The sequence below is a fragment of the Hippocampus bargibanti genome, linkage group LG09 (genome assembly GCF_051943395.1).
Source record: "Hippocampus bargibanti isolate YZ-2025 linkage group LG09, ASM5194339v1, whole genome shotgun sequence".
Lineage (NCBI taxonomy): Eukaryota > Metazoa > Chordata > Actinopteri > Syngnathiformes > Syngnathidae > Hippocampus > Hippocampus bargibanti.
In genome coordinates, this window is record NC_142742.1 from 1,431,302 (window position 1) to 1,448,856 (window position 17,555).

Here is a 17,555-nt window from a genome sequence, read left to right on the forward strand (position 1 = left end):
TCCATTCTATGGGTCCTGGAATTCCAGCACATCATCTGGCAGTGAATGAGTTAAAAGCAAAAACAATAATACTGACAGATAATCCCCCTCCACACCCCCTCCCAAAGTCGATTGTTGGGAGACTCCTCTCAAATGATCAAATGTTACCCTCCAGGGGGCGCTGGAGGGAATTGTATTTATGTATTTATTTATTTTATTTATTTTATTTATCGATTGTTCATTAATTCATGCGTGCATGTATTTATTTTCGGTATTTCTGTACGTGTGTATTTCTGTATGTGTATTTCTGTATGTGTGTATTTCTGTATGTATTTCTGTATGTATGTACAGTAAAGTCTCGTTATATTGATATCGGTTATATCGATAATACTGCTTATTACGATACTATTTCTATGAACGGATATATCGATAGTCTGGTTATATCGATATTTTTTCCGACTCCCGACAATATCGATATAACGAGACCTTACTGTATTTCTGTATGTATTTCTGTGTGTATTTCTGTATGTATTTCTATTTATGTATCTATTTATTTATTTATCTATTTATTTATGTATTTATTTATTTATTCATATTTTTGTTGGGTTTAAAATACAGTTTTCCTGTTGTTTGTTTTTTTAAACATACCTCGATGATTTTTCAGTGTTACAATCAAAACGTCCCCTCCCCTCATTGTTATGAAAATAAAGTTGTGACTCACCAGGTGACTAACCGGGTGACTAACCGGCGTATGGGTGGAAGTGGGTGGTGGTGGTGGGAGGGTGTAGGGTGGTGGCCTCAAGCGTGCGCGTCCATTTTGAGTCGCTGCAATTCCACGTCGTCGCCCTTGGCGTGGGTCGGCGCCTTTTTGCCGCCTTTTTGGAAAAGCTCGGCGATCTCCTCGAAGCTTTTGCCTTTGGTCTCGGGCACTCGGAGGTACGTGAAGGCGGCGAAGCCAAAAAGTAGCGCGGCAAACAAGACGAAGACGTACGCGCCCAGCCAGTTCTGACCAGTCCAAACGGGGTACGGTTACATACTCTCGATGTGTTAGCGCTAGCAAGTATTAGCCACATTGAAAAAGGACTAAAAACAACACGTGATACAAGATGAATTGTACCTGGATGTAGGAAAAGGTCATGGCCACGACGAAATTGCTGGTCCAATTGCAGCAGCCGGCGAGGGCGATGGCCGCCGGTCGGGGGCCCTGGCTGAATAACTCGGCCACGATGAACCACGGGATGGGACCGGGCCCGATTTCAAAGAAAGCCACGAAAAGAAAGATGGCCGACATGCTAACGTAGCTCATCCAGTCGTACGAGCTCTACAAAAAGGAAAGAGGAACTCGCTGGGATTGTCTCCGAGTGTCTTCCAAAAGGACAGACGGGGACAAACCTGGAACTTGAGGCCGACCGTCATGGCCGCGGCGCACAAGCACATGCCGCCCAGCCCGGCTAGCGTTAGCGTGCGCCTGCCGGCTCGGTCCACCAGCGCTACCTGGAGTGCACAAATAGCGACTTTTACTTCACGCATGTCATCCAAACAACTTTCCATCATAATAATAATAATAATAATAATAATAATAATAATAATAATAATAATGCTTCAAAGTGTCCTTGAGAGTTTTGAAAGGCGCTTATGACTAATAATAATAATGCTGTCAAATGCCCTTGGGAGTTTTGAAAATAAATAAATGAATAATAACAATAATAAAAAATATAATAATAATAATAATGCTTCAAAGTGTCCTTGAGAGTTTTCAAAGGCGCTAATGAATAATAATAATAATGCTGTCAAATGCCCTTGAGAGTTTTGAAAGGCGCTTATAAATAATAATAATAATAATAATAATTCTTAAAAGTATCCTTGAGAGTTTTGAAAGGCGCTTATGAATAATAATAATGCTGTCAAATGCCCTTGGGAGTTTTGAAAGGTGCTTATAAATTAATAATAATAATAATGCTTAAAATTGTCCTTGAGAGTTTTGAAAGGCGCTTATGAATAATAATAATAATAATAATAATAATAATAATAATAATAATAATGCTGTCAAATGCCCTTGAGTTTTGAAAGGTGCTTATAAATTAATAATAATAATAATGCTTAAAATTGTCCTTGAGAGTTTTGAAAGGCGCTTATGAATAATAATAATAATAATAATAATAATAATAATAATAATAATAATAATAATAATAATAATAATGCTTAAAATTGTCCTTGAGAGTTTTGAAAGGCGCTTATGAATAATAATAATAATAATAATAATAATAATAATAATAATAATAATGCTGTCAAATGCCCTTGAGTTTTGAAAGGTGCTTATAAAATAATAATAATAATAATAATAATAATAATAATAATAATAATAGTGTCAAGTAGTGTAAAATGCAGTCAAGTTTGTAAGCAGGCTGTCAGTAAACGAAAGCGACTGACCGACACCAGGGTGAAGATGGTGTTGATGGCGCCGACGCCGATGGTGGCAAAGGCCGGCTGACTGACGCCTGCTTGGGAGAAGATTGCCGTGGAGTAGTAAAAGATCTTGGGAGGAAAAAAAAGGACACTTCTTGAAAACAAAACAAAAAACAAAAAAAAACCGGACGACACTCAGCAACCTAGAAACATGTAAATATTCAGAAATAAATAAACAAATATGTAAACGAATAAGTAAATAAATAAATGAACACATAAATGCACAGATACACAAATGAACAAATAAATAAATACACATGCATAAATGAATAAATAAACAAACACAGACACACAAATAAACAGATAAATAAATAAATACAATACATATACATAAGTAAATAAATAATGATACAAATACATGAACGGACAAATACACAAGTAAATAAATATAAGAAACAAATAAGTAAACAAACAAATGAATAAATAAATAAATGCACAGACACACACATGAACAAATAAATATACATGCATAAATGAATAGATAAATGCCAGAAAAAATAAGTGAATAAATACATAAATAAATACAAAAAAATACACAAAAATAATGAAACACACAGATACACAAATAAATAAACAGATAAATGAATAAATACATTTATAAAAAGCTCAAGAAAAAGCACATTTGACGCCGTTTTGCCCGCAACTCACCGCGTTGATGCCCGAGAGCTGCTGAGACAGGTGCATCGCGAGGGCCACCACCAGCGGCCGCCGATACGCCGCCGAGCAGATCTTAGGACAAAACGCACGAGACGTGTCGTGTAGAGCGACGCGGGAAAAAAGCCCGTGTCCGAATTCCAGCGTGGGAGACCAACCAGAGACGAGATGGACACCCGAGGCGCCTTGTCTGCCTCCTCCTTCTCCCGCCTCATCTCGTCCAGATCGGCGGATGCGTCGTACGCCCCTTTCAGTCGGTACAGACCTGCCACAGCGGCACTCCTTTCAGACCACCATTGTAAAAACGTTTAAAGGACAACCGACGTCACCGGACAAGTTGTGTCCATAATTTGTAAAATGGCTTCAAATGACTTCTACTGAGTGTATTTTAATAAGATTCCACCGCATATAGCTCGCTATATTTTACGTTTTATGACTCGCGCTGAATATTCCGGAAGACTTGTTTTTGAGTTGGTGACGAGTCCGTACGTGACGTCACTAAAGGAATGCCCCTGACCGAAAAAAAAAAGACACATTGTAGCGGTCCTTCCATCACGTCAATGCTTTGTTTGGTCTGAAAACTTTGTGTAGCACCAAAAAGAGGCAGAAGAGGGCGACAAAGCTTAGTGTAAGGAATTAATCAGCCTGTGAAAACGGGCTGATTAATTCCTTACACCACAGGTGTCAAAGTCAAGGCCCGCGGGCCAAATCCGGCCCGCCACATCATGTTTTTCGGCCCGCGAAAGCAAATCAAACTTGTTAAATTCCATGATGATTGCTAAAATCTGAGCCAAAATTTCATATTTTTGGATGTAAACCACAATAAAAGTCATTTTTCTTGACTTCAGATTTGAAAACGAGTTATTCATTAATTTGCTGTGTGCTCTATATGTAATATTTGAAGGGATTTAAACATTCTAATGGCTTCCCCAAATTCATAACGGCCCTCGAGAGGAAACCATAACGACAATGTGGCCCGCGGCAAAAAATGACTTTGACACCCCTGCCTTACATGGAGCTTTGTCGCCATTTTCTGCCTCTTTCTTTAGTGCTACGATTGCAAACATGTATGCTTTCCTCTTCAGAACTATTTGAATCATATTCATCACTGGATGAGTAACAAGAAAGCATCTTCTCCGAATCTGAAGTTGTTTTGTTTTGATTCTAGAGCAATGCAGGACGTCTTGGCGTGATGTCACGAACATGGGGGCGGGACCTTCTGAAACTGGCCATTTCCGGTTTCGATTTTTTGCAGTTTCAGCCCACTTGAAGTCATTTTTATTAGTGTTTTGCATTTGACTAAAAAGATCAGCCTGCGTGTTTTGAGTATTTTCGATGCTATACAACGTTTTTCTGATGTCAGTTAGGAAACAAAAAAAATGGTGTCGGTTGTCCTTTAATCAAAGTAAAGCGCCCGCAAAGATTCCCTCCGTGTTCGTCACGCACTTTCCTCAGCCTCGCGTTCCTTTCCCAGAAGGATGTAGAGATAACGGGGGCTTTCGGGACACAGAGGCAGTAGGAGGGACTGCAGGACGGCGGGGGCCCCCGACAAGGCCAGCAGAAGGGGCCACGTGGCGTCGTTCCCCAAGATGAAGTCCAAGCCGATCACCTGACGGGTACGTAAGCTGGCGTTGACGCCGAGGGGCCGCCGGCGGTGGCGTACGAGGGAGGTTTACCTGGCTGATGAGGATGCCGACGACGATGGCTAGCTGGTGCAGGGTCCCCAGGGCCCCCCGGTAAGCTTTTGGGGCGATCTCGCCGATGTACATGGGCACCAGGCCGGACGACAAGCCTGAAAACGCACACGTGTTGCAATTTTGAACGGGTCGCTGTCCGTCAGTCACCAGAATGGAGCATAGAGTTGTCGTGTGAGGATAAAGAAGGTGTCATTTGAGCAGATTAACTCATTAACTGCCGTTGACAAATTGATTCGGGAGTTGAAAATATGACGTAGAGCGCCATTCCCGAATTTGTTCAGGTTTTGTTTTTTCTTGTTTGGGTGCCGGTAAAGTGCTGGCCATTGCCTCTAGCAATGTTTTTTCACGTATATTTTTCTCCTGCTTTGTTACAGCTTTAGCTGTTGTTAAAGCGCTATATAAACAAATCAATACATAAATACAAAAAATATAAATAAATAAATGTACAGAAAATAAATTAATTAATAAATATAAACTAATTAATACATAGACATAAATCTGTACAAATAAATAAATTAATAGATGCAAATAAATACAGTAATGAAAAATAAATAAATAGAATATTAAGAGAAGTAATAAATATAAATCTGTACAAATAATAAATAAGTAAATGCGTGCAATTAAAAGAAACAAATAGATATAAATACATGAAATACCAATAAATAAATGTATAGAAAATAAATACATTAATAAATATAAATAAATTAATAAATATAAATAAAGCTGTCCAAATAAATACATAAATAAGTAAATACATGCACAGAAAATAAACATTTTAATACATATAAATACATTAACGAATATAAATAAATGTGAACAATTCAATAAATCTGTGTCAATAAATAATAATAATAATAAAAATAATAAAATAACAATAACAATACTACTACTACGACTACTACTACGACTATTACTAATACTACGACTATTACGAATACTACTACTACGACTATTACCACTACGAATAATAATAATAATAATAATAATAATAATAATAATAAAGCCGAAGAATGAAGTTCACCTTGCTCGAATGAGCTGAGAGCCTGTTCGAGGCCCCGGAACAATAATATAATAATAATAACAATAATAATAATAATAATAATTAGGACACTTTCCAGTCACAGACAAGCATAGGTATTGTAATAAATAAAATACAATCACAAATAGAATGCAATCAATCAATCAATCAATCAATCAATCAATCAAGGGAAAATGTCCGTCTCACCGCAGTAGAAGCCCATGATGGCGCGGCCGGCGATGACCATGATGTGTGGCTTCCACATCTTGCACAGTCCCATCAGGAGCCCGCCAGCCACGGCCAGCACGTTGATGGCCAACATTCCTTTCACCCTATTGGTCGAAATGTGTTAGCGGCAAGTGACTTTAGCAACGTTTGTTTTCCAGTCTAGTACTTGTGAATTTCATGACACGTGTTGATTTCTCACCTGCCTTTGAGGTCTCCCACAAAGCCCACCAGGAAGGAGGAGAGCATGCCACCGACCGAGAAGATGGCCACCGACAGCGACCAGTACATGATCACGGTCGGATGAACCTGTTCCTGCGCACGATCCGCCGCGCGGCTTCCATTCAGCGACATGCGGTCGGCTTCCTCAGGCCAAACGCCCAACGAGCGGCCATAGTGCCTCTCGATCACCTGTCAGGCAAAATAAACAAATAAATTCATAAACATAAAGATAAATAAATAAATAAATAAAGATAACATCCGACTTACGACCGAGTTCCATTTCCACCAAACGGTCGTAAGTCGAAATGGTCGTAAGTCGAAATCCATTCAAAATGTTGAATAGAGACTCGGAGGCTAAATGACTCGCAAACTCTGGTGCCATCACACGGTCGATTGCTGTGCGAGTGTGAGATGCTGGCTGGCCAAAATTGTCGTACACGATGCCGGCCTGCTAGCGCGTAGCGGTGCCAGGCGTATAATTAAAATTTGAAAAATGGGGTCTAGGGGTCGTGGTCGTAAGTACGGGTGGTCGTAAGTCGGGCTGGTCATAAGTCAGATGTTACCTGTAAATAGCTATCTAGCTAGCGAGATACAGTAGATAGCTGGCCAGGCAGCTAGTTAGATAGATATACAGTAGATAGATAGATAGCAAGATAGATACAGTAGGTAGCTAGATAGATAGATAGATAGATAGATAGATAGATAGATAGATAGATAGATAGATAGATAGATTAGAGTAGATAAAGTAGATAGATAGCTACATACAGTAGATAGATAGCCAGGTAGCTAGCTAGATATAGAAATACAGTAGATAGAGTAGATAGCAAGCTAGCTACATACATACAGTACATAGATATTTACACACCAAGCTCGCGAGATAGTTAGATGGCTAGCTAGGTAGATAGTTAGATAGCTAGTTTGCTAGCTAGCTAGATACAGTCGAAATATAAAGTAGATAGCTAGACAAATAAATAAAAAATGCATTTCAAGGATTAGCGAGCATCAAAGCTAAATTTGGTCTGAAAAAAATAATCATTTGATGGGTTGTCTGACCAAAGACCAAAAGTTAAAATTGTGGATTAGACCAAAAAAAAAATTTTTAAGGGTTAGCTAAACATCAGACCAAAGTTAAAATTAGTGACCAAAAAAAAAAAAAAAAAAAACAGTTTGATGCGTTTGGCTAATAGAAGAACGTTAATAATACTACTACTACTAATAATAATACATTGTATTGATAGTCGCAGGATATTTTTTTCTGCAGGTGAGCAGCGGCAGCCACATGCGCCAGCGCTCACTCAACCCGGAAGTAACATGAAATTAAAAATAAATAACAAATATGACAACACAGAGAGTCATTCATTCTTCAGCTCTTTCTGTACCCTCTTTGTGACATGAAGCTGTTCTTCTTGGCAGCGCATAGATAGCTAGCTAGCCAGCTAGTTAAGTCATAATGTGACAATTGTGGAACACACCGAAACAAACCGAGAATGGACTCGAACGCAACTCACCCGTTGCGGGGCGTTGATGACTCCCACGCTGTAACCGTATTGCAGCGAGCCCAAAACGGCGGTGAAGACGGCCAACGCCAAGGTGGCCGTTAGCTCCTGCGCCCATTTGATCAAACTGAAAATAAATCCATTTGGAAGAGAGAGTGATGCTTGCTAAAAATGAATGCTAGCTTACCTTTCGGGGCTCCATGATCAAGAGCCCAAGAGTGTCAGCCAACGGAGATCAGGATCGAGGTGAAGCGGTTGGCGGTAGCGCACGGCGGAGGCGGGGGTTGTTGAGCTAATCATCAATGACCGCCGGCCAATGTACGCACACAAAGGGCAAACAACACGAGTACAGGTAGCAAAAAAAAGCACAAGTAAACCATGCACTGTTTTTTTTCTTCTAAATAGCAAAAATATGAGTGATAAATGTCATACAGGAGTGGTCCATCGATGAAAAGGTTTCGTCAGCCGTCATCTGTACTTCTTTGAAGGTGTCAGATGTTTCGTTCTTATCCAAGATGCTTCGTCAGCAAACTAAAATCTTTTGCTGGTAGTTTCGGCCCTGGATATATATCCCTACTGTCCAGACGTGGCGGTGCCGGACTCTGCTATGATTGGTCCCTGCTCTCAGGTTGCGGGGAGCAGAGGACTACTCCCTGCGCCTCCACTGATTACTTTTATCGTCCTGACTGATTACTTCTATTGTCCTACCTGAGTGTGAGGTCTACGACTGGCCTTATTGGCCCATTTGCTCTGGTATCACCTCATCAGCATAACTAAGCCTATGTTGCCTAAGATGTCTGTTGTACGAACGATCCAAATTGAACCTCACCCCACCATGGTGATTTAGTGAAGGGTTTTGCCGTTTTATGAAAACAGCTTGAATTAATATTATTCAATCCAAGAACGAACGCTTAGGTTGTTATTGTCATCATCTCATGGACTGTAAATATCAGCAATGAGTATGTGTGGATGGATTTCAGCAAAGCTTCAATGAAAAATCTGTGCTAAAAAGTGCCTGCATCATTTTTTTTTTTGGGGGGTGTCAGTCGGAATGTTGTTTCTCCGGGCGACCGTTCCGACTTTCACAGTAAGACACAACTGGGTGTAATAAAACAATTTAAAAAAAAGTGGTTGGTCAACAAAAGAATTGGGATGCAGAATGCGGTGTCAGATTATTCACAGGCTTGTTGTTCAATCAAGCTAAAAATAAATAAAGAAATAAATCCGATTATCTCAGACGCTGACGCAATCACTCGGTCTGGTAAATGATACACTGGCAAGGTGAACAAAGTCGAACATGGCTTCTGCGGCGTAATGATCCAAAATGGACAAACGTACACGCTAGCTAGCACACCACACACACACACACACACACACAAAAAACATCCATGGTAGCAATATGGCATCTCTACTTTTGGATTTATTTCTCTTGTAGTGTTTCTTTTACAAAACAAAACAAAACAAAACAAAACAAACCCTCAAAGAGGACGATTAGTCTTTTTTTTTTAAAATAAGGATGAAAAAGGAAACTGAAATGTTACAGTAGTTTTGTCTCAAAAGTGTGGACATTAGGAAGACGGGCTCGTTATTGCTAAAACATTAGCTTGTTAGCTTGTTGTGCATCTACAGCCATTTTTAGTACAGTACGCGACGCCATGGTTGGGGGCGGTCATTAGCTTGTCTTCACTAGGAATCATCAAACAATTTGAAACGGTTAGCGTGCCGGTGCAAATCCGACGTAACCGCGGCAGTTTGTTGACCATCCACAATGTATCCCGTGTTCTTGTTCCTGACAGGCTAACTTGAGCAAAGCATTTTTTTTCTTCACATGTTAGCAATGCGCTTGTTCATGACAGGTGACTTTAGCAAACATCTCATCCCCGACAAGCAACTCCAATAAAGTTCTTGTTCCTGCAGAGTGAGTTAGCCAACGTTCCTGTTCCTGACATACCGAAACATGAATCTAGGTTCAAAGAATAATAATGTCCTCATCTCTGACAATCGACTGCCCTAAAGTTCTTGTTCCTGCAGAGTGAGTTATCTAATGTTTCTGACATACGTTTTTATTCCTGCTGATTGAGTTACCCAATGTACCTGTTCCTGACATAAGTTCTTGTTCCTGCAGAGTGAGTTATCCATTGTTCCTGTTCCGGGCATAAGTTCTTATTCCTGCAGAGTGAGTTACGCAATGTACCTGTTCCTGACATAAATTCTTGTTCCTGCATAGTGAGTTACCCAATGTTCCTGTTCCTGACATAAGTTCTTGTTCTTGCAGAGTACATTTCCCAATGTTCCTGTTCCTAACATACGTTCTTGTTCCTGCGATATGAGTTATCCAACTTTCATGTTCCTTTCATAAGTTCTTGTTCCTGCAGAATGAGTTATCCATTGTTCCTGTTCCTGACATAAGTTCTTGTTCCTGCAGAACGAGTTACCCAATGTTCCTGTTCCTTCCATAAATTCTTGTTCTTGCAGAGTACGTTTCCCAATGTTCCCGTTCCTGACATAAGTTCTTGTTCCTGCAGAGTAAGTAACCCAATGTACCTGTTCCTGACATAAATTCTTATTCCTGCAGGGTGAGTTACACAATGTACCTATTCCTGACATAAGTTCTTGTTCCTGCAGAGTAAGTTACCCAATGTTCCTGTTCCTTACATAAGTTCTTGTTCCTGACATCTTGTTCCTATTCATGCAGAGTGAGTTACACAATGTACCTGTTCCTGACATAAATTCTTGTTCCTGCATCGTGAGTTACCCAACGTACCTGATCCTGACATACCGAAACTTTAATCTAGAGTCAAAGAAGACTTATGAACTCTGTCCCTGTGGCAGTGGGATACAATTGTCAGAACAGTCACGTTTTGTCTACTTGTGTTAGGTCAACTTTCTTGCTCAAAACAAACAAACAAACAAACAAACGACGAACTGGCGCACGCCATTTTTTTTTTCCGTGCGCAAAAAAGTTTCACACAGACAGGTCTTTGTTGATTGACAGCTCATGTCTGATGCAGCACCTTTGAAGAGTGGAAAGATGAGAGGGTGAGGGCGTGAATGAGGTTGGAAGTGTGCGATTTTCTTCTTAAAGGGACACAGACGTCTTTTTTTGATTTGGAAAGGAGAAGGAGGAGAAAATGGAAGAGAAGGAGGAGAAGATCACGTGCTTCGCAGCGCTGCCCTGGTGTGATTATTTCAAGTCAAGATGGCGCCGAGACGGCCAAAGAAAAGGGGAGGAGGCAAAGTGTGCAAAAAGGTGGAAGACCAATGGCAGCCAGAGGATGGCCCAAGAGGGGAGGAGCCAGCTCATCCATCACCAGTTCATCATGGAGTTCCTGTTCAGGGTCATGAAAAACACTTGGCTGCTGCCTCCCGAGCGCACCGAGGCGAAGAACACCTGGTGAGAGACAGAAAGAGAGAAATTCATGTCACCTGGTTCCTGGTGACTCCAGAAATGTTCCTGGAGATGACTGCAGCAAAGTGAGAAGACAATAGGCTCAATAGAAGTTATCATCTTTGAAAAAAAATCATGCTTAGAAAGGCCCGCAATGGAAGCACAGAAAATCCGGGGTCAATCTGAGGTGAACAGACACAGCCTGTTAAATTGTCATCTTCGTGTAGGAGATCTGGCCTTGGACTCATTTACGACTTGGTAACAAATATATCGGTTTATAGAAAGGACAACTATTTAAAATGTCTATGTTAAGTTGTTTTATAGTTGTTGGTGCTTTGGGATGTCCAGGGGGCGTGGTATTCAAATCAAGAAGACTGTGTTTTACTAATGGAACACTTAAATTTGCATATACGGTGATACCTCAGCTCACATACTTAATTGGTTCCCAGAAAGTGTGTGTAAGGCGAAAAGTTCGTCTGCCAAACATTAATTTCCCATAAGAAACCATTAAAAATGAGAATAATCCGTTCCCAGGTCCCCATAAAACATAAATTTTCTACAAAATAAGCCTTAAAACTACACAAAATATACCTTATTTTATGTATAATAAATGTGATAGTGTATTGTAATTAAAGTAATAAACTGTACCGTATAATAAAGTTGTTTTATTGACCTTTGTGATGGTCGTTGATGTAGTTGCTTCTTGATGATGTCCGAGTCAAGTTGCCGTGCTTTCTCGGCGATAATACCCTCATAGACACCGTCCCCTGCTAGCTGCTTTTTTTTTCAACCTCTTCTATTGCCCGAGACCGTTGCTTAGACAACACAGAAACACCCTTAGCCACACGTAGCAATGGCCGATTTAGCATACTGGTACTGGGACTGCTAAGTCACACAAACGCACACCTCGTTGGTGTTTTTCGATGATCTCCTTCTTCTGCTCGACTGTAATTTTCTTTTTGCGTCCTCTTCGGCTTAACACTAGCCTGTGGCGGGGTTTTCTTCGGTCCCAAAAAAGCAAAAGTACTCCACTCGATAACAAACCACGTCTGCACTGAGTACACTCAAAGAAAGTGGGTGTGGAAAAGTAGTCCGCCAGCCACCGTGGCACTCCGTGTATTTCCTGAAAACTAGTTTATATGCCAAGATTATATTCTCGCGAATTTAATGTTCGTAAGGCGAAAAGTTCGTAAAGTAAAGTGTTCGTAAGATGAGGTATCACTGTTCTCTCAATAAATAGCTTGGCAGAGGGGCTACAGAAGTTGGGCGTCGGTCATGAATGGCTACGTCACCTGACTACTGAAGTCACATGTATGTTACACGTATGTTCCACGTATGTGACACGTACTTTGTCATTGCGCTCGCACAGGAACTTGAGTCTCTGGGCCCTCTTGTGCATGAAGACCCCGTCCAGGTGGCCCGTCTCCACCGAACGAATCTCAATGGCTTTCTCGCCCCAGCCCATGATTTGATTGGAGTGGATGTAGGCTGAAAAACACACAGACAAACGTACAATTTCAATCGTGTTATCTTCTTTATCTAGCTAGCTAGCTAGCTGGCTGGCTATCTATTAACTAGCTATCCAGCTCGCTTTCTATCTATTCCCTAGCTTACTATCTATTAGCTAGCTAGCTTACTGTCTATTAGCTAGCTACCGTACTATCTATTAGCTATCTGATAGCTAGCTAGCTTACTATCTATTTGAGTTATTCCGGGCTGAGTGAACGCTGGCGCATGTGGCTGCCACTGCTCACCCACAGAAAAAATTATCCTGTGACTGTAAAGTGACCTTGAGAGTTTTGAAAGGCGCTTAGAAATGAAATGTATTATTATTATTATTATTATCTATTAGCTAGCTAGCTTTCTGTCTATTTGAGTTACTTCTAGGTTGTCAAAAAGACAGAAAGCTAGCTAGCTAAAAAACTAAATAACAAATAATATGACATGTGTAGTCATATTTGTTATTTCGTTTTTTAGCTAGCTAGCTTTCTGTCTATTTGAGTAACTTCTGGGTTGTCAAATAGATGTGTTGTCATATTATTTGTTTTTTTTTAGCTAGCTAGCTTTCTGTCTATTTGAGTTACTTCTGGGTTGTCAAAGAGACAGAAAGCGAGCAAGCTAAAAAAAACTATATAACAAATAATATGACAACACAAAGACACAGAGTCATTCATTCTTCAGCACTTGCTGTACCATTATTATTATATTATATTATAATTATTAATTACAGTAAAGTCTCGTTATATCGATATTCAAGGGAGTCCGAAAAAATATCGATATAACCGGGACTATCGATATATCCGATATCGATATAATGAGACTTTACTGTACATTATAATTATATTAATATAATTATATTATTATAATTATATCATTACAATACTATATTTATTATATTTATAATAATAATAATAATAATAATAATAATAATAATAAAGTACAGATGACGGCTGAAGAAACCTTTCATCAATAATAATAATAATAATAATGACAATGATAATGATAATGATACTAGTAATAAAAATAATAATGATGATGATGATTCTTCTTCTTACCAACAGAGGTGGGCATCTCCCCCCACTGCAGCACGACGTCTTTGGTGATTCTTCCGTAGGTGTTGACGTAGACGCCTTCGTCCTCGTAGCACAGCAGCATGTCCATGCCGTCCGTCTTGGGCAAGACCACGATGGCGTGCGCCGTCACCGGGCTCGGAATCTATCGGCGCGCACACAGACCACGACGTTCATATCTGGCAAATGTCATTGTAAGCCCCAATCCCATTAAAATCATGCCAGCGGGGTATTTAAGGACATATTTTGGTTTTAATCTCCTGTAAGCGTGTTTGTTGACGTCGTTAAAAGCTGCCTGTAATACGTTTGGATTTGACATACCAAAAATGGATTCGGGTTTTTATTTTGCATGTTTTCCACGTCTTTCTCGGCTTTTCAATGATTAGTTTTTCACTTGTCGGTGGGTCTTTATAATCTATTTTGCCAAATTGATCATCTATCATCTGATAGGATCACAACGACTGTTTTTTTAGTCATGAAAAAATTAAAGTAAACAGAGCTTGACGTTCAAAATTATATTTTATGTATTTTTTTAAATCATGAAGAAAATTGTAATTAAACAAAAAAAAAGGGATTTTTTTACACACTATTTTTTAGATTTTATGGTTTATGGATAAAAAAAATTGAATGAAAGGAATAATTAAAGAAAAAAATACACACTATAGTTTAATCCTACAATATGAAGACACTTTATGGTATATGGAAAAAAAATAGGAAAAAAATAATGAAAAAAAAAAGATTTTTACACACTATTTTTAATCCTAAAATATGAAGAGATTTTATGATTTATGGGAAAAAAAATTGAAAAAAAAATAAAGATTGTTTTCATTTATATACACTATTTTTAAATCCTAAAATATGAGATTTTATGGTTTATGTAAAAAAAAAAACAGAATAAAAAAAAACATTTTTATAAATGTTTTAATCCAAAAATACAAAGAGTTTATGGAATAAATTTTTTTTTAAATATACATGGAAAAAATATATGTTTACACACAATTTTTAAATCCTAAAATATGAAGAGATTTTACAGTTTGTAGGAAAAACATAATTATTAAATAACATTCTTTTTACACACTATTTTTTCATCCTAAAATATGAGATTTTATGGTGTATGGAAAAAAACTTCAATTTATGGATATATATGTAGCAGTTTTTATTAGTCATTAGAAAAAAGATACTGTTACAAAATAATAATAATCATAATAATAATAATACATTTCATTTATTTCAAAACTCTCAAGTTCACTTTACAGTCATGGGATAAATTTTATTTTGCGGGTGAGCAGCGGCAGCAATACGCGCTAGCGTTCACTCAACCTGGAAGTACCTCAAATAGATAGAAAGCTAGCTAGCGAGCCAATCGCTATCTAATAGCTTGCTAGCTGACTAGATAGGTAATAGATAACTAGCTAGAGAGCCAGATAGCGAACAGACAGCAAATGAATAGCTATCAAAATAAATCGTGTTTGTATCATTAAAAAAATATATATATTATTGATGTAAAATAAACATTGCAAAAGCATAACACTGCCACCATTTTTTCCATTTTAAGCTCGCGTGATGGACTGACGATTATTTAAGAGAGATTTTCGTCACGCATTAAGCGGCGGGAGAGCTGACAGCAACCGCAGCTTTTAAGTGCAACTCCAGACGGCGATTTCGGTCGTAACAACATATCCGACGCGAGTCGACTTACGTGCGACGGGATGTAAATGTCGTACGGGTTGCCCGAATCGACGTCGATGACGTGAAAGCCCACGCTGGAGCCGTAGATGACCTTCAACCTTTGGCCTTCCTCCACCGTCAGGTCGACCAGCTGAGGACGGTGCTGCAGCTCGGCGAATGACTGACAACCAAGACAGCGAGTCACACATTTTCATTCACCATTTCCACATCCAGCCTCTCCCACGTCTGTCAAACGCGCTAGCCGGCTAGCTTAGAATTGTGTTTTTCATGGAAGCAGCACCAAGTAAAGCGTCAGAAAAAAATGTGGGCTCCTCAAGTAGCACCATACTCCTCAATGCATGAAAATACTCCCATCAAAGTAATCTCAATACTTTTCAATCAAACAGAAATATTCCCCAAAATAATATTAATATTCCTCAATGTACTCAAGTACTTCTCAAAAGTCATTTAATACTCCTCGTTGCATGAAAATGCTCCCTTAATGTAATTTATTAAATTACCTAAAAAAATACCACTACACTTCTCCTCAAATACGTCCAAAAATAACGTAAAAAAACTTCTAGAGGTATGGAAATACTCCCTGCAAGTAATCTTAAATTTACTGAAATATTCCCTAAAAGTAATCCAAATACTCTTCAATGTACTATTTCGTACTTTGCAAGTATTTAATACTTTTAGATGAATGGTAGTACTCCTCAAAAGTAATTAAAATACTTTTCGACATCCTCATCCTTCAAGATGTACTCAAATACTTCCTAAAATGTACCTAAATCTGCAAAATACTCACAAAAAGTTACCTACTCTTAAATACACTGGAAAAATCACCCCCCTTCCACTGAAAGCTATCTGAAATTTATTTGAATGTTATTTATTTATTTATTTATTCACTTATTTATTCGTGTATTTATTCGCGTATTTATTCATGTATTTTTTTGTTTAATGAATTTATGTATTTATTCATCCATGTAATAATAATATAATAAATGAGTAAATATATAATAATAAAATAACATAATAATTAAAATAAAATATAAAAAAAATATTATTTTATTTATTTATTCATTAATTTATTCAACAATTTATTCATGTATTTATTCATTTATGTATTCATCCATTTAATAATAATATTAAAATACATATATAATAATAACATAATATAATAATTAAAATAAAAAAATATTTTATTTATTCATTCATTAATTTATTCACCAATGTATTCATTCATTTATTCCTTTATTTATTCCTTTATTTATTCATCCATGTAATAACAAATAAATAAATTTATTTATTCATTTATCTACTCATTTATTCATTTGTTTATTTATTTATTCATTCATGTCTCTACTCATTTATTCATTTATTCATTTATTCATTCATTTATATTTTTGTTTATTTATTCATTCATTAATTTATTTGATTATTCATTTACTTATTTATTCATGCGTTTATTAATTCTTTGATTTATTTACTTACTGAATAAAAAATAAAAAGTGACTAACATGCAGTTTGAAAATGGAATGGAGTCATTCCTTTCCGCGCCACTAGAGGGAGCTCTCAAAACACAAGCAGTACCAAACGGACGGCTGCAGCCTACCTTAAAGGCCATGAACTTGTGGTAGGGCTTCGGAGCCCAAGCGTAGATCTCCACCGAGTTCTTCAGCGCAATCACCAGGAACTTGATCCTCTCGTACTTGACTGGAACCACGGAACAGGCGTGAGAATGAGAAGGAGTCTCGGGTGCTTACGGGTGGCGCGGGTTCACGCTTACCGACTTTATAATGCACGCATCCTTCCAGCTCTCCGACAGTGACCCAGCCTTGTTTTTTTTCCACTTCGGGGTCGTTGTGAAGTATTCGGTTCCTCAGCCACGACAGGTAGTACACGCGCAGCTTGTTCTTTTTCCCTGAGAGCGGGCGGGGCCATAAAACAAATAAGTGGCAGGGTTGAAGGCACAAATAAAAAAGTTTTAATTACAAAAATATATAATAAATAAATACATACATAAACACCTACAAACATATGAATCATTAAAAATAATCACACAGAAATAAATATATAAATAACTCACTCACTCACTAAATAAGTACATAAATAAATAAATAGTCCGTACTATACCGGATTTAAGAAAAAAAGCTAGAACAGTGACATTCT

General features: G+C 38.2%; 2 protein-coding genes across 5 annotated transcripts in view; both read right to left on the reverse strand.

Moving 5' to 3' along the window:
* Positions 1-26: 26 nt before the first annotated feature.
* slc2a2 (solute carrier family 2 member 2) lies at positions 27-8,096 on the reverse strand. The gene is made up of 12 exons (XM_089003706.1): positions 7,945-8,096; positions 7,770-7,865; positions 6,242-6,450; positions 6,022-6,146; positions 4,776-4,891; positions 4,546-4,708; positions 3,258-3,364; positions 3,094-3,174; positions 2,410-2,514; positions 1,372-1,473; positions 1,097-1,300; positions 27-984 (listed from the first exon to the last, which is right to left on the reverse strand). The coding sequence occupies exons 1-12, from the start codon at positions 7,957-7,959 to the stop codon at positions 778-780; spliced, it is 1,530 nt and encodes a 509-aa protein (XP_088859832.1). The 5' UTR covers positions 7,960-8,096; the 3' UTR covers positions 27-777.
* Positions 8,097-9,157: 1,061 nt separating this feature from the next.
* Positions 9,158-17,555, reverse strand: part of tnika (TRAF2 and NCK interacting kinase a) — a 43,285-nt gene continuing 34,887 nt past the window's right edge. For all 4 annotated transcript variants that reach the window (XM_089003701.1, XM_089003699.1, XM_089003700.1 and 1 more), the window contains 6 exons: positions 17,173-17,307; positions 16,999-17,099; positions 15,415-15,564; positions 13,701-13,860; positions 12,494-12,633; positions 9,158-11,148 (listed from right to left, as the gene is read on the reverse strand). In XM_089003701.1, the coding sequence (XP_088859827.1) occupies positions 11,065-11,148; positions 12,494-12,633; positions 13,701-13,860; positions 15,415-15,564; positions 16,999-17,099; positions 17,173-17,307 (770 nt within the window). In that variant the 3' untranslated portion in view covers positions 9,158-11,064. The remainder of the gene's footprint in view (positions 11,149-12,493; positions 12,634-13,700; positions 13,861-15,414; positions 15,565-16,998; positions 17,100-17,172; positions 17,308-17,555) is intronic.